The sequence below is a fragment of the Candoia aspera genome, chromosome 4, assembly GCF_035149785.1.
Source record: "Candoia aspera isolate rCanAsp1 chromosome 4, rCanAsp1.hap2, whole genome shotgun sequence".
Classification (NCBI taxonomy): Eukaryota; Metazoa; Chordata; class Lepidosauria; order Squamata; family Boidae; genus Candoia; species Candoia aspera.
The window spans coordinates 116,148,008-116,165,360 of NC_086156.1; the positions used below are offsets into that span (position 1 = coordinate 116,148,008).

Sequence of the window (17,353 nt, forward strand, 5' to 3'; positions counted from 1 at the left end):
TTGCTAAGGAGAAATCTTCTGGCATTCTTAAGTCATCAATAATTCACCCCTCTCCATTGCAAACGGGCAAAGACTCTGACGGATTCTTCCTTTTTTCCTTTCACGAGACTTTTTAATGGCTCACACTAGCTCCATCGACTTCCTGGTTAGCCAATCTGTCCCTTTCTCACTCCCGTCTCACACGCACTACAAACTCACAAAGCCTTCTCTCATTTCTGCCTTCTAAGATTCCCTTCCTAAGCATCACCATGGGGAGGGCGGGGAGGGGGGAGTTCTCATTGTGCCTTCTAAAGGTATTGGCCTACAGCACCCATCATCCCCAGCCAGGATGGCTTTTGGGGCAGGTAGCATGAGACAAGCCAAACTAAAAAAAAACACAGATTTCAGAATCTGGGAAAAAAGGGGAAAGTCCCACATCTCTGACTGCAGCCCCTTCTCGCAGGGAAACTCACCAATTTGAATTTCATTCTTTTTTTTCTATTTTGCTTTTCAACAGGTTCTTACTACCTGGCGCATCTATCTCTTTGGAATTAAGATGCCCGCCAAGGTGAGTGGAACAAGGGAAAAAATAGGGGGTTATCTGAGACAGTGTTTCTCAACACTGATCTAAGGGGAAAGGATTTGGATGCTCTTTCATCTCCAGCAGTTCAGTCCATGACCTCTTCCAGTAGGTTTTCTGAGTGAAGTTTTAGGAGTTCCTGGTGGTCTCCCATTCCTTTTTTCGAGCAGCTAAAATTAGCTAACAGCAACCATGTAACTGGGCAAAAGTAGTGATCTGATCTAAGCAAAGTTAAGACCTTGCTAATTCTTCGGGACTAGAAGTCCCAGCACTGCGGGTTGAAAAAAAAATCCGAGAAGCAAGCAGGCACAGGCCTATCCTGTATTGTTGTTGAGAAAACCACATAGTCCCATCCATGAAGTTGAACTTGACTCACAGGAGACATTATCTTTCTAGCTCAGGTGCTCCTGCAGAAATCCAGACTAACTTCTTCCTTCTTGTTTGCATAGCTCGAATGCTCTTTCAACGTCTTGGAGATCCGAGCATTAAACACTCTGAACCACAACCAGGTAAGAAACAGCATGATTACTCTAAAAAAAAAATGTTTTATTGGCTTGAGGATGGATCTTCACAAATTTCCACCCATCCTTCCTTCCCATTTTCAGATCTTGGTGGAAACAGAGAAAGCCAACTACAATCTGAAATTCCCAACTCCCGAAAGTGCTGGCCAGGTTACGAGACACGTCAACACTGCCTTAGCCAAAATTTTTCCAAGTCCGGCTTCTGTGTGAGTACACAAGAGCAGCAGGGGTGGTGGGAAATAAGCAGTCAGGTTGCCAAGTTTTTCTTCCTTCCCTGCAGCTGAGCCTTTAGCAGCTCCCTCATGGGCAAACATTTTGTCAAGGATAATGTTTTCTCTTCACAGGACACAAAATGCCTGCTGGTTTTTGTTGATCATTGGGGTTTAGGGATAAAAGAGTAGGCTGGGTTGTTTAAGTCCCAGCTTGTTGGTAAATGTAGGTGACCGCAGAAATGGTGGTTAATCTGAGAAGTGGAAAATGGGACTGAGTTTTGGGTGGTCCTCTGCAAACATTTCCAAGCCCCGTAAAAATAGAGGGAAAATGAGAATCACCAACAGCATCGCCCTTCTGCAAAAGAAATTTGCAAAGATCGAAGTCTGAGCCAGTTTCCCCCATCTTGATGCCTCCCAGACCACAGGTCCCAGAATCCCCAGGATTATCTGGATGGGACTACTTGGGGAAAGGTTGGTCTGGAGAGGCAACATTATGCATTTAATTTTGATCATTCCCTGTGCATGGGTGTCTCAGCACCTTTTCTCTCGTGCTGACCACAGCTCTGCAGGACGAACAAATGCCACTTGACTGACAAAGCCCCTCCATGGATTTTTGTCATATCTTGCCTTGCACCTCATCAAAACTCTACCCCTAAACTCAATTTAGGGGTAGAGTTTGGTGAGATTCAAGGCTGGAGCCATAGGGAGGCCATTGCCTACGGCCAAATTCTGCTTTCCTTGAAGCAGCTGATGGAGTTCTGTTGCAAGGCCAACATCATGGAGCGGGGCTGAATTATTTTCAGTGAGTGGAAAAACTGGAAAAGATGGCAAGGGGAGAAGGGGACAGCCAAATTTATAGGGAGATATTCTCTCCCTCTTTTCATCACGCTCCTGGGATTAACTGTAGCAGCTTTCTCCAATCAGGAGCAATCCAGGTGCGCTGTTTTTTCAGCTTCCAGGATTCTCAGCCAGCCCGAGGATTCCAGAAGTTGAAATTCAGCACATCTGGAGGGCACCATGTTGGAGAAGGCAGATACACAGCATGAGACATAAGAGTTTTAAAAGTATAAGAGTTCAGGTGCTCCAGCCCCTGATATAAAGTCCTTTTTTCCACCTCACTCCATTCCAGCTGCCTGATTCGCCATGGGAATGTGGAGACTCCAGTGGCGTCCAGGGATGTGTCCCCCAATTCGGAAAGTTCAAATTCCACCATTCACAGCATTTGCGGTGAGCAGGGGATCGCGAGCCAAGTTTGGCGGAGGGAGAACGGTTCCCAGATTTATGACATCGAGTCCTTGTACATTAGAAAGTCAAGAGCTGAAATCTTCCTTCAAAGCAAATTGTATGAAATTTTAATTACAGTTATGGCATTTCCCACTTAACCCACTGACCTGAATCCCGGAAGTGTTCTCATGAAAATATACAAATTGCTTTGCTGGATCAGACTGCTGGGTATCCATTTAGCCTCCTCTTCTGCTTTTAAGCATTTGCAACCAAAGAAGCTTGTAAATCAGATTGCTGTCTTCTGAGGCATCCCTCCCACTCCTGGTGGTCAAAGGTATATTGCCCTGAGACGCTGAGGTTACATTTCGAGGAGTTTGACTGCAGAAAAGCCCATTTTAAAAATAATTACTGCCATTTGTTGTGGCTCATTTAAAACACTTTATTGGGTTGTCTGCTGCTTAGGTGGTAGACAGAAATTAATGGGTCTAGCCTCGCTTCAAACACAGTTCGGAAGAATCAGTTGGGAGTATGTGTGAGCATAGCACCTCCCTGCTGCTCATTAAAGCAACTTCATCCTTTTTAAAGTTTTCTGTGTGAGCTTGAACATTTACATGGCTGCTTTAAGAGACTGATGACTTGACTGTTTAATGAGAGCCAGTTTGGTGCAATGGTTAAGGCCCTGGACTAGGAGCAGACAGACCCACGTTCAAGTTTTCTCTAGGCATGGAAGCCAGCTAAGTAACTTTGGGCCAGTTGTTCTCTCTCAGCCCTAGCCTGGAAAGTTGAAAAAACTTCCCAGAAGAAGGTAAATGGCAATCAAGAAGGCTTCAGGGACCTGGACCTGTCTGTAAAGTTGTCAAGATGGAACCAAAGGCAGTGACTTTTAAAGCAACTGCATCGTTCTTTCAGAAGCCCAGAAAAAGACATTGCTACTTTAATGAGCAACAGAGAGTGCTACCTTCATGCTCACATGGGTCTGAAGAAGTTCTGTGCAACACTTTGGATTCATTTCCAAAAAGATGTTTTGGAGCACCGAGGAGTTACATGATTCCCATTTTAAAAAGTCGAATCCTTCAGAGTACCTTTTTGGAATCCAAAGTGTTGCCTAGCCTTGCTTTAAACCACTTCTGAAACATTTTCAAAAGTTCATAGCCCTTAAAAGAGCCAGTTTGGCTTAGTGGTTAAGGCAATGGGCTAGAAACCAGGAGCTGTGAGTTCTAGTCCCGCCTTAGACACGAAAGCCAGCTGGGTGCCCTTGGGCCAGTCCCTCCCTCTCAGCCCAACTCGGTGCAATGGAGACCAGCCTCCTTGTGGCGCACCCCGGGCAACGTGGCTTGTCACGGCTAAACAGTCCACACATCTGGCTGCTGGGCCTCACAAGGATTTCCCAGCAAGAAAAAAAAGCAGCATGAACACCGAACTGCTATGCCATACAATTAAAAAAAAAACCCTTGAAATGAATGGTTAATATTATCAAATACAATACTATGAGCATAATACAGTGTATTTTAGATGTTGTATGTTCTCTCAGTTGGACTAATGGAGTCACTAACCAGTTGGAATTCATTGTTGCATCTTGTGGCAGTGAGTTCCATATATGAATAACAGAAAGCCTTGTGAAACAACAACAACAACAATAATAATTTTATCCTGCTTTTTTTTAAAAGTAAGTATACATACATGCGTATGCAAACATACTTAGTTCTGCTGCCTCCTATTTTCCCCACAACAACCCTGTGAGGAGGGCTTAGCTGAGAGTAAGTGGCCCAAAGTCACCCAGCTGGCTCATAAAAACTATAGAGGTGGAACTTGCTTAATGACTGCCCTGTTTAACAACTCTTCGAAATTATGACAGCGCTGGAAAAGTAACTTTACGACAGGTCCTCACACTTACAACCGTCACAGCATCCCGCAGTCACATGATTGCCATTCGCATGCTTCACAGCCAGCTTCTGACAAGCAGAGCCAATGGAGAAGCCAGCAGTAAAATTGCAAGTCTCGGTCACATGATGTCTCGCTTAACGACTGCCTGTGACACGTTCAGTAGATCTAGGCCTGTATTTTTCAACCTTGGCAATTTTAAGGCATGTGGACTTCAACTCCCAGAATTCCCCAGCCAGCATGCTAGCTAGCTGAGGAATTCTGGGAGTCGAAGTCCACACACCTTAAAGTTGCCAAGGCTGAAAAACACTGCTCTACGCAATATACAAAATTATGATATCATATAATGTGACTGAATGTTTATATTTTAAAAAGCAAATTATGGCAAAGGATTCAAGTTTCCCCTCCCATTCGATCCTGACTTGAATAATAACACTGCTATTTGCCTAAAAAAAAGCCCACAATTACTATTTGCATCAATCAAATAATTGCACAATCTCGTTTAGTCCTTGCTTTGGGGGCCTTTAACAAGTTTGTTGAGAAAGCTAAGGGCCTCTGTACAATCCACAGAAAACTTAAGGAAAATGCAAACAATCCCCTCACATAGAAAGCTAGTGCCTCAGCAAGATGTCTCTAGCTCGATGTCTCCCTGGTACACTAATTTTCTATATGCAAGGTTTGTTTTAATATGGAAAAGCATATTTTGTAAGAAGGTTGCGGGGAGGCTGGTATGATTCTGATCTTCTTCAGCTCTCAACGAAGGCCATTGAGAGAGAATATAACTCTATTCCCCCTCTCCTCAGGAGGTTTTTCTGAAACATACGCTGCCCTTTGCGACTACAATGGACAGTCTTGCCGGGAAGAAGTTCAGTGGGTGAGTTCACCAACCGAACTGTCCATGCTCTTGACCTTCAAGACGTCTCTGCATTTTAAAAAATAGGATTTTTTAGGGTTTATAGGCCTTTCTTTGCTTTTAAACCAACTGTAAGTGGCATTGCTGGTACAAATGATATCCAGGCTGACTCGGAAGGGGGCAGAAGAAGGTGGGCAAGCATGTGGGTAGCCCTCGTTTAGCGACTGCCTCACTGAGCAACCATTCGCATCACAATGGTGATGAAAAAATAACGTTACAACCAATCCTCACATTTATGACCTTCGCAGGTCTGGAAAGCAAAGGAAAGCTGAACTAAGATCATAAGCACAGTTGCCGGTCCAATTGTAGTCGTTGAACAAGGACTACCTGTATTAGGAAAATCTAGGCTATAGTCAATGGTGGGAATCTTGAAATGTTCCAGGCTGGAAATTATGGGAGAACAGGAAACCTAGCTTCTTGATAGATCCTGCTGATCCTTCATGTGTGGATGAGGGTGGGCGTATTATCTTGGTCTTGAAGGAAATGGGCCAAGATTCTCTTCCCATCTGAGCTTTAAAAAAGCCAGTGGATAATCTTGGCCAACTTGTGGTCTACCTTTCAAGCTTGTTGTGGAGGGGGGGGGTGTCAGCCTTGCAAGGTAGTCCAGCCAAGAAGTACACCCAGAAGTACTAGCCCTAACTTTATTATAAGGTTACATTAACAGAATCTTGCAAATCTGGAAGTCCATCTCTCCTTCCTCGCCTTTACACTCCAAGAAACTAGGCAGGGTCCCTTCTGAGATGCTTCCCACAGCCCCATTCCTTCTGTGGGCTCATCTGCCTCTTATCTAACCATTGTCTAGTTTGCTGCTCTTCCTCCTGTCTCCCAAGGTCACTCCCACATACCATTACGGTGGGGGAGAGGAGAAGGAGATGGGAAGAACAGGTGTGTTTAAGGATCTCCTGGACGGCTTGGGAGGAAGCCCCTGTAACTGTAAAAATAATTGAATGTTTTCTTTCTCTTGCGCTCAACCACTTACAACCACCACCAGGACGTGGACACCATTTATCATTCTGAAGACAACCGGGAGTTCAACCTGCTCGATTTCTCTCACTTGGAAAGTCGGTGAGAAGAAGCCAGCGGTCTCACCTATCTTCTCAACCCTGTGTCCTCCTGGACGTCACGGTCTCCCTTTCAGCCCTTAACTTTGGAGGCTGGTCCTTCCAGCCGTTGCAAAGCCTTGTGCCCACAACTGGACACATGGGAGTAGAAGATACATTTTTTTTGCCCTCCATGGACGAAAGAAGGAAGGGCCCTTTCTACTTCATTGCTCATATTTCCAACCTCTTGTGCCTCTCTTGATGCAGGAGACTATCACTGCTTTGATCCCCGGGCTACGGGTTCAAGAAGGCTAGTATGTGCTACCTGACTGGGTTTGCAGAAGACACTTAACCTAGTTAGTGAAAAACCTCAAGGCTATATTTGGACAACATGCTAAGCTTGCTAAGTTTAAACCTCACCTTATTTTTTGCAGTTTAGCTTAGTGTTTCTCAGCGTTGGCCACTTTAAGCTGGTTGGACTTCAACTCCCAGAATTCCCCAGTTGAAGTCCACCCAGCTTAAAGTGGCCAAGGTTGGGAAACACTGCTCTAGGATTCAAGGATGAGTTCTTAAAGGAGAGGGCAACTTTCCACCATTGATCTATCCTTCTTCTAACTTTTTTCCCCTTTCCCATTTTGCTTCCCATCCCAGAGATCTTGCTTTGATTGTGGCAGCTTTGGCTTATAACCAGTGGTTCACCAAACTTTACTGCAAGGACCTGCGGCTGGTACGTCCCCAGGACTGTCTTGGAGCGTTTTCCTTTCTTCTCTGTGGTCATCCTCCTGTCCATTGGTAAAGCTATTCCAGATTCAGGGGTGCTCCCTCCAAGTAATCAGGCCTACTTTCCAAGATCCAAAGCTGTTGTCTCCCACACGTTAGTACCAGGTTTGTCTGGCGTGCCAGCCGCATCTTTCCTTGGGAAAGTAGGATCTGCCCGAAGGACCAAGGACCACCACCAAACGTTTGGGAATGACAGTGAGGGGACCAGATTTTTGATAAGAGGGTGATTCATCCATTGTAGCTTAGAGGATGTTGAAGAAGCTCAGGGTGCCTCTGTGGGAAAAAGGCAAATTTTGTGCTAGGGATTGAAAATTAAAATGCCAACCTTGTGGTGGCATTAAACACATCTATGGTATGTCTGCACCTGGGGGACTGTGGATGACAGAGCTGGAAAAGTGCAGAAGAGGGCAACCAGACTCCTTTGTGATTCAGGAGAAGCTGAAATATTTGGGGCTCCTTTGCTTGGCAGAAGGGGACAGAAGGGAGCTGTGACTGAGCTGTAGAAAATCAGACATGGTCCAGAGAAAGTTGGTAGGGAGTTTTCTCCTCTCCAGACATCAAGACTGGAAGGAGATTAAAAACTGACGTGCGCAAGATGGGCTTCTTGACACAGCACATCACTAACCTATGGGCTTCATGACCACAAGGTGTGGGGATGGGCACGCCCTGGTTGGCTTTAAACAGGGATTGGAGAAATTCCTACAGGACAGATGTTTTGAGGTCCCTCAGCCTCGAAGACTCCATGGCACCTCCAAGTTGGGGGCAGATGCCTCCAAATCTTACCTGCAGGAGAACAACTGCAGGAGAGGGGAAGGTCTCTCGTCTCCTTGTGAGCACCCTAGACATCTGGTTGGCCACTGGGAGGAAGATGAGCCTTGGCCAGCTCCAGCAGGCACGACTTACATTGAAAAGGGATTGGATAAATTAATAGATGACAGGTCCATCCATCACTCTTGAAGCTTCCATGATACTTCAGGTTGCAGGAGAATATTAGCAGAAGAAGATAGATCTGTGTCCTCCTGGTGAGATGCAGAGGCTTCTGGTTGGCCACCAGGAGGAACAAAACACTGGACCAAGATGGGCCTTGGCCTGATCAGCAGGGCTGTTCTTAGTTTTTTTTATCAGAATGAACGAATGAATCAATGAATGAATGAGGGAAGAGCTTGCTCAGAGTTTGGCTGGACTTCCATTAGGACGTGCTGTCTCAAGTTCTTCTCCCACCTTGTTCTTTCCACTCCACCGTTTCCTATCCTTTTCAGGGCTCTGAAGTAGCCGAGCAGATTTTGCACACGGTGAGCAAGTCCCATCACCTGGAGGAGCTGGTGCTGGACAATGCAGGGTTAAAAATGTGAGGCTTGACCAGACTTTGAAATTCACATTTACTGACGCAAAGTTTGATGCTGCTTGTGCGGTGGCCAGAGGAGAGAATTCTTCCATTCCTCTCGTCTTCTGGCGGATCTCCTAGTTCTCCGCCCAATTTTTGCCGGTCTTCAGAAAACCATCCGAGGCTGATTTGGTGCTTGGAAACCCATTCTGAAATTTCTAAAGTCCCAAATGAGGAAATTTGCTCCTCTTCTGAGACCCTTCCTTTACTGGAGTTGGGGGACTAGGGTCTTTTAAATTAAGGAGTGACGGAGTCCTTTCCCCAATGGTACCTCTCAGTTGGGTTATAATTTCATTTCCACCCTTCTTTGGTTTTAAACCATTGGTTCTGTGCTTTTTTAAAAACTCCCTTTCATAGCTACTGTGTTCCAAATCATTTTAGTTATCAGGGCATCCCCAGGGATGGTCAAAAGAATCAAGAAGGGAGATGCGGTGACGTGACTTGTACTTGCACACGCCCAGAAGGGGTGGAGTTTGCGTGCACATTCATGACCACCATCTTGACTTTTTTGACCCCCGTGCACGCCCTGATAACCTCCACATTTGCCCCCTTGTTTTAGCTTGCTTAGTTGTTAGCCTCTGTGCACTTGCTGGTGGAAAACAGCAAGATCCAAATATTAGTGGGTAAAAGAAAGTCGTGTTGAATTCTCTGCCTTGATACCGAACGCTGTTCTCCGTGATCATCACATCTTGGGGCCTGTAAATGTATCCTTAAAAATGTGCCTCTTGTGATATTTCCCACTGATCTGCTCTCGCTCTCTTTGACCACAGTGATTTTGCCACGAAACTGGCGTGCGTTCTGGCAGAAAACCCCAACACCGCTCTCCACGTCCTCACGCTCTCGCACAATCCCCTGGAGGACAAAGGTGATTTAAGGAGCTGGCCCTCAAGGTGGGGGAGCCTCCCTCAAAGGTGTGGGGCCTCAGCTCCCAGGAGGTCCTTATTTGGCTAGGGTTAGGGAGCCTGAGCGTTAGAACCATATCACATCTGGAGGGCACCAGGTTGAGGACTGGTGATCCAGAGGCCTCTGCCAGGGGGATCAGGGTGGGGGAAACCAGTGAAACATCAATGTGCCAATGCAATGCCCTCTCAATCCCGTTGATATGTTCATCGTGTTTCACATGTATGTACAGGCAGTCCTTGCTTAATGACCATTTGTTTAGTGATGGTTCAGACTTATAACAGTGCTGAAAAAAAGACTTACAACCAGTCCTCACACTTACGACCATCCAGCATCCCTGCAGTCACATGATCATGATTTGGGCGCTTGGCAACCGGTTTGCATTTATGACTGTCGCAGTGTCCCGTGGTCATGTGATCGCCGTTTTCAACCTTCCTCTCCGGCTTCTGGCAAGCAAAATCAATGGGGAACCACATGATTCGCTTAACGACCACATGGTTTGCTTAATGCCCATGGTGATTTGCTTAACAACCACTGCAAAAAACGTTGTAAAATTGGGTCCGATTTGCTTAATGACCGCCTCACTTAGCAACTGAAATTCCAGTCCCCATTGTGGTCGTTAAGTGAGGACTACCTGTATGAAAGGAGTGGTACTTGCAGTGCAGTGGCGCAACAGTGCCATGTTGCCTTCTCCATTTTGATGAAAGTGCTGGGTCCTGCAGATGCTTGTGGGACAATCTAAGCTTGCCTGGAAACTGGGGTGGCTCCTGGGGAAAAGAGACCCTGACCCCGTTCTTCTCTCCCTCTCCACAGGCCTCAGTGCCCTGAGTCAGCAGCTACTGTGTTTTCCCAAAGGCCTCAGCAAACTTTGCCTTTCTAAGACCAGCATCACTGCTAAAGGTACCACCCAGCACCGTTGGGGCAAAGGAAGAGTCCCAGGGGATGTATGAATTAAAAAACTGTAGTGTGCTTTGCTTCTGATAAGGATCTCGGAGCAACCATGCTGCCTTCTCCTTTCTTTTCATCTTCTTCTCAAGGTAGCTGAACGAGGGAGGGAGAAAGTGAAGGCGTGCCCAGGGAATTTATTTATGCATTTATGCATTTATATATGCCTGACTGGGTGGCTAACAGTCAAAAACAGAATAGAAACATAATATATAAATCGATAAAACATGCATTCATGGCGGACTGGGGATTTCAACCAATCATATATTCCAAATTAACTGGGCACCCTTCCTCTGTGAGGCCTTCAACTCCCAGAATTCTCAGCAATGGCTCAGCGATATCCAACTGGACTTCAACTCCCAGGATTCCTCAGTTAGCATTGCCACTGCTGAGAATTCTGGGAATGGAGGGCTTCACATCCCAAAGATGGGGAGGTTGGCTTTAAATGCTCAAGGCCCAAACAATTCTCTGTTTCCTTCCCCAGGACTTGCCATTTTGTGCCAGACCTTCAGTGCCAACCCAGCATTCACCAGTTCCCTCCGCCACCTTGACTTAAGCAAAAATGCAGGTCTTCTGGGGACTGACGAGGCAAATGTGAGTGACCGGCATCTCATCAAGCTGCAGGGGGGAGCCAGTTCACACCACCGTCCAGAAGACCCCATTCTGGAGGAGAATTCCAGCTTTGGGGGGTATCCAATATCATATTCTCCCCATCTCCAGAATCTGGAGCTGGCTTTTTCCAACATGGGAAAATCGAGCATTGGAAAAACCAATTAAAAAAAAAAAGCCAACATGGCAGAGACCGAAGCAGGAAGAGGGTTTAACTTTAATTGAGCTGGATTTAGTTTTTGTCCTGATGCTGCCCTCTCCTTCCTCTTGGCCCAACTCTCTGGTTGAAGTACGGCTCTCGGACCCGGATGCAGACACCAGAGAGGGCTCTGCCCGCCCTCCCCACAAACGCTTGAGCTTCCCCGTTGACCCCTTTCCTTCTTCCTTTCCCCACAGAGCTTCTATTCATTCCTGGCACAGCCCAACGCCCTGATTCATCTGGACCTCTCCTCCACAGACTGTGCGGTAGATGCCGTAAGACTTTCAGAGAACCTGGGGACGGGTTGGCTGCGGAGCGCTGGGGGGTTATGGGGTGCTGAGCTGCAAACTTCGGTGGTGGCCTGCGAACTGGTGAGCAGGACCGTGGTTCACGCCTCGGTGTGGGTTTCTCTGTCTGTCCCTATAGCTTTTTAGTGCATTGCTCCATGGCTGTTGCCCACGACTATGCTACCTCAACCTTGCACGGAACACCTTTTCCCATCGGTGAGGAAATATTCTTTCTTCCTTTGCAAGTGTGGGGGGGGTCCTTTTTCTTGCCAAGAAATCACAGGCACGCTCTCTTCCACAGAAAGGGAAAAGAATTCCCACCCTCTTTGAAGCAGTTTTTCTGCAGTGCCTATTCTCTGAACTGTGTGAACCTGTCAGGCATCAGGGTCCCCGTAGAAGCATTGCGGTGAGTGGCAAGCACTGCCTCGATCCCGCGTTGTGCCGCGTCTGGAACAAAACCAGGGGTGTGATTGTCATACGGGTAGTCCTCGACTTACGACCACAACTAGGACCAGAATTTCCATCACTAAGCGAGGCGGTTATTAAGTGAGTCACAGTCGTTAAGCGAGTCCGGCTTCCCCCATTGACTTTGCTTGTTGGAAGCCGGCTGGGAAGGTTGCAAATGGCAATCACGTGACTTCGGGATGCTGCAACTGTCGTAAATACAGTACATGCCAGTTGCCAAGCGCCTGAATTTTGTTCAGCACCGGTCATAAGTGTGAGGACTGGTTGTAAGTCATGTTTTTCAGCACCATTGTAACTTCACAGGGTTGCTAAATGAATGGTCGTAAGTCGAGGACTACCTGTATCAGGGGTGGTGCAATATCATCAGGGTGCTAAGTCACAAAAAGGAGCCAATGGGGTTTGCCCAGGGCTAAACGGGTGGAAGGAGGGAGACGAAAATGTGGAAAAATGAAAATATTATAAGGTCTTGCTGCAAGGAAGTCATGTTTTTATATTCTTCCTCCTAAAACAAGGAAAATTTGGGAACCCAATGAAATAAAAAAGCCCAGTTTGCATTTTTTAAAAAAGTTTGAACTGGTAAGTGAGCTTTTCCAAAAGTAATACTTTAGGGTAATACATGTTCTTCTCTGTGTGTGTGTGTGTGTGTGTGTGTGTTGGGAAAGACAGAGGCTTTTTTAGAATAAGGGCAGGCACTTTTGGGGTAACGATTTCCCCCAATTCCTGAGTTTGCTTATTTCTTTGTGTTTTATCAGAAGCCTTTTAATTTTATTTTGCTGATAAATATTTGGCGGTTCGATAGGCCGCCCTGTTACGTGAGCCCCCCTCTTCAAAATCCCAAGAGGTTGGGGGGAAAATACATGCAAGGACATGGGAAAGCCTTAATCAGGGTTCGCCTTCTTCCCGCAGGTCTCTCCTGCAAGGCTTGTCTGCCAATACCCACCTCAGTGACCTGCACCTGGATCTGAGCGGATGTGAGGTAATGGAAGGATGTGCGGAGTTATCCAGGAAGGCCATAAAGCTTTCCGCACGCCTGTCATAAGACCACCCTGTGAACACTTCCACGCTCAAAGGACTTTGCAACTGACTGCTCGCCTTTTGGCCAATATAACTGGTCTGCACGTATCCCATTATTCCTCCCCAAACTAACAGTGTAACTGAGCAGGGTGAGGATAGAGCAAAAACACACCTTTTTAGCAATAGGATTAAAAGATGTGGCAGGTGACCTTGGCTAATCTGGAAAAGCTAAGGGTGGGGGATGTAGTAGGAACGAGGATGGGAGACCACTGGGAAATGCCAGGGCTGTAGGCTAGAGCAAGCAGTTGAAACTTTCAAGGATAGTTTCACGGAGTGTGTTAAGGATGTGACATCCCCTCCTTCCCCCCCACACCACCACCTTTTTGAAAATAAATTTTATTAGAAGTTTTACAAAGAACATAAAAACTAACACAAACTAATAAGGAGTGGAAGGAAGGAAGGAAGGAAGGAAGGAAGGAAGGAAGGAAGGAAGGAAGGAAGGAAGGAAGGAAGGAAGGAAGGGTGCAAAAAGAGAGAACGAAAAGAAATAGAAAAAGCTTCCAATTTCTTCTGCTGCAAATATAAGTACAATTACAAAATTAACTGTGATTACAAAAAAAGCTCACCTTTTTTCTATTATCCAGGTGTTATTCTAATCATCAAAACCACAAATCATAAGTGCATTTTGTTCCATTTCATGCAAAAAGTCCCTTCCTTTTCCCCTTTTGACAGGGGGGGCAGAGGACTGCATCAGAAGGGGGCTGATACATCAGGTGGTTTCTGCTGAAGGCAGCTTCTTTCCAATTCATGGTCGGTCACTCCTGATCTCCTTTCCCCCTTCCCCCGTAGCTCCGCTCTCCAGGAGCTCAGGTGCTTCAAGAACAGATTCCTGGGATCAGCGCCCTGAGTGGTCTTGACCTTTCGGACAACGGTGAGTCTCAGGCCCTGTTTGGATGTGAGGCTGAGGAATGAGTCGTAGGATCATAGAATTGTGGCATTGTCTAGTCCAACACTTTGCAATGTGCAGGAAGACTGATGGCTCTATGATTTCAAGATTCGTTCTTGTTCAGCCACCTGTCAGATCCCCCAATCGAAGGTTTCACAGAAACCCTTATCAGGGCATCTCCCATCGTTTCCTTCTCCCAGGTTGCCAGATGGGAGGGGTGTGTGAAGTTGGAGTGTAAAGTGGTTTATTATGGCTATGGAGCACATCAAGGACGCAGGGTTGAGATACGCCAGGAATACCGTCTGGATGGGAGGGGGAGTGACATGGTTTCATGGGAAAGGGGAATAACCAAGGGGATGTAGTTTTAAATTAGGTTTGAGCGGGAAATCTTTATTCGCAGCTTGCCTTCTGTACCGTTCATTACGCTTCATTAAAACAGTTCAAGGAGATCCAGCTTCTTGACTGTGTATGTGCGAATGCTTGAATGATCAGGTGCTGACACCACCATCCTTTAGGGTCCTCAGGATGAAAAAGGTCCTGCCTCTTCTTAAAAACCTCCACTGATGGAGAACCACAATCTCCATAAGCAGACTATTCCACTGTTGCGTAGATCATACCGTGAGCTTGTTCTCCTTCAGTTTAAACAAAATCTAGGTAGCTGCAACTTCTACCCATTATTTCTGGTTTTACTTTCTGTGGTCATGGAAAATAATTCCTGATCATCCTCCCTAAACTCTTTCCTATGTACCTGATCAATGATTTCAGGTCTCCCCTAGGTCTTCTTTCCTCCAGACTGAACATCTCAAGATCCTTCAGTCTGTCCTCCAGCAGATGGTCAGGAACCATCCTATAAGCTCCTATTGACAACTGCAGCTTCAGACAGCTCCTACATCTGTAGTTGGTTAAGCTACAGATGTTACAAGGACAGGCAACTCCAGATGTTGCATTGGGCCACCCAACAGTGCCAGAAAGCAAGCCCAGATAAATACGTGGAGGTGCCCATTTGCAACATCTGGAGTGCTATAAGTTGCATACATTTGGATTAGAATTACAGGGCTTACTGACTTTCTTAACAAGCCAGAATCTTAAGCAAATGACACAAATTATTCCTGGCATTTAATGTTGGTTTGTTAAGAGAAGAAGTCAGGAGGGATGTCGTTAAACAAACCAAAAATGGAGACTCTGCTTGTTGAGTGACCCCGTTGGGAGAAGAACTCCAAGAAGGGAAGAATTAAGAACTTACATCAATATATTTGTTCATTCCTGATACAGTCAGATTCAATCTCGGTATTTTCCAGGCTTCTTCCTTATATTTTCTATCGTTTTTGATGGGAATGCAATGGTCTCAAATTTTTGGAAGGAGGCCATTCATGAAATGATAGCCATATCCAAACAGGTTTGAATTCTCATCAAAATTAGGCTTGCTATGTGTGCTCGATGGACGGAATAAAAAGTTAACAAGGCTGGTTACTTCTGGTCTCCCTGCTTTTAGCAGCAAAGTCAATTATTTTCCCACAGTGCAAATATTCAGATAATCCATCGCTTGGAAAAGATTTGCTCCGTTGACCTGCTTGAGAAATTCCCATAATATTCACCTTCTTAAAAAAAATAAAGCAGGGAATCATTATTTTAGTGGTGTTGGCCGGATTTTATCTGCTTCATAAATGATAGAACGAATACCCCTCAAGATGTAGTCGGCAAATTCAAACGGCCTGATAGAAGAATGTAGAAATGGTTATGAAAGAAATCACATAATGAAAATAAACTGTAGGGAAACACTGTTTTTTTCTGGATGTGATCTGTTGCTGTTTTCTCTCTCCATCAGGCTTTGATGCCGATTTGCTCACCCTCCTTCCAGTGCTGAGCAAGAATAAGTCTCTGAAGCACCTCTGGCTGGGAAAGAATTTCAACGTCAAATCCCGGTGGGTATGTGCGTGGGAATGCGCGCCATCCTTCCGCACCCAGTGAACCACAGATGCTAAGACTTTCGGGGCTGGGCTGCGATCTATTTCGCAGTTAACCAGCCGTTAAAGACCGAAAGGCTCCGTTGGCAAATGGGCTACACTTGGTTAGTTTTAACCTTGGTTAGGAGCTGGGTGTGTGCACACACTTTTTTTAAAGTACTTTTTATTGAAGAGTTTAACAACACGAAAAGATAATACAAATTGAAATCGGAAAGAAAAAAGAAAACAGAAAACAGAAAGAAAAGGAATACAAGGTAGAAAAAAGAAAAGGAAAAGAACGGAAAAAGAGTAGAAAAAAGAATATTTAAAGAAGTCACTCCCTATCTTCTTTGCAACAAGTGCAGGCAAATTTAATATTTCCCCACCCCTTATAAGATTACATACATCATTCGCTTCTTCCCATCACCCCCTTTATCCATTTGCCGATCCAAAAATCGTCGTTTCTTCCAAGTATTGGCAAAAAGTCCATAAAGGGCTTTGATGCTTTTGATTCTTTTACGATTCGGTGGATTCAGTGACAGCTGCAGGGGGGGATCCAAACAGGCAAGATGGCAGATGACGCCTCCCCGCCTGCAGATGCCGCTGAGCTTTGTGCAAACCTCCCCAAGAGGTCAAGGACGTCAGTGAGTCAGCTATGTCTGATCAGGATGGGGCGCAAGACTTTGGTGGAAATATTTCAAGTCAAGAATTCCTAATGCTATTTTTGAGATTTTGGGGTAACAGCCCAGCTGGTCTCTGAGTCTTCTTTCATGATGGAGGTGAGGCCTTCACAAGAGCAAGTGATGGACTCCGTTCCGAGAAAGAACATATGGCATCTTTTCCCTCCTCATCACACCATCTTTCGCTGCTGGGGAATTTGATAATTTACAGGTAGTCCTCACTTAACAACCACAACTGGGCCTGGAATTTCAGTCGCTGAGCAATGGGGTCATTAACTGAACCTGACCCAATTTTATGACCCTGTTTGCAGTGGCCGTTAAGCAAACCACATGGTTGTTAAGTGAACCATGTGGTCGTTAAGTGAATCATGTAGTTCCCCCATTGATTTTGCTTGCCGGAAACCAGCTGGGAAGGTTGAAAATGGCAATCACGTGATCACGTGATGCTGCGACGGTCATAAGTGCGAGGACCAGTCGCAAGTCAGTTTTTTAGCACCATTGTAAGTCTGAATTGTTGCTGAACGAATGGTTGTTAAGTGAGGACTACCTGTATTGATTTTGTATTATTGAACCGACTCTCTGCCCAATGGCACCTCAGGGGGAAGTCAACATTCATAATTGGCAAGCGTGGCATCATGATCCCAGCCCTGCCCCCTTCATAGGTGTGTGCCCAAAAGGGGCATGCGTGGCTTGAATTGCAATGCTCTGCATGTGCCACCTTGTAGCCGTTGAGTCTCTTTGTGGACGCCACTGCTTCTGCCTTTCTGTTGCCGCAAATATTTGAGGTGATTTACATAGCCCAAATATGCAAACTCGGGAACTGGGTTCAATTCTTTCCTAGTTTGGACAAT

General features: G+C 45.9%; 1 protein-coding gene across 1 annotated transcript in view; it reads left to right on the top strand.

The window, feature by feature from the left end:
- CARMIL3 (capping protein regulator and myosin 1 linker 3) overlaps positions 1–17,353 on the top strand; it is a 53,046-nt gene that overhangs the window by 19,584 nt on the left and 16,109 nt on the right. The window contains exons 3-19 of the mRNA XM_063301587.1: positions 497–547; positions 1,009–1,068; positions 1,165–1,286; positions 2,422–2,519; positions 5,201–5,271; positions 6,302–6,375; positions 7,002–7,077; positions 8,390–8,478; positions 9,285–9,379; positions 10,228–10,314; positions 10,844–10,953; positions 11,365–11,442; positions 11,594–11,670; positions 11,756–11,860; positions 12,826–12,895; positions 13,783–13,864; positions 15,705–15,801. Of these exons, the coding sequence (XP_063157657.1) occupies positions 497–547; positions 1,009–1,068; positions 1,165–1,286; positions 2,422–2,519; positions 5,201–5,271; positions 6,302–6,375; positions 7,002–7,077; positions 8,390–8,478; positions 9,285–9,379; positions 10,228–10,314; positions 10,844–10,953; positions 11,365–11,442; positions 11,594–11,670; positions 11,756–11,860; positions 12,826–12,895; positions 13,783–13,864; positions 15,705–15,801 (1,442 nt within the window). The remainder of the gene's footprint in view (positions 1–496; positions 548–1,008; positions 1,069–1,164; positions 1,287–2,421; positions 2,520–5,200; positions 5,272–6,301; positions 6,376–7,001; positions 7,078–8,389; positions 8,479–9,284; positions 9,380–10,227; positions 10,315–10,843; positions 10,954–11,364; positions 11,443–11,593; positions 11,671–11,755; positions 11,861–12,825; positions 12,896–13,782; positions 13,865–15,704; positions 15,802–17,353) is intronic.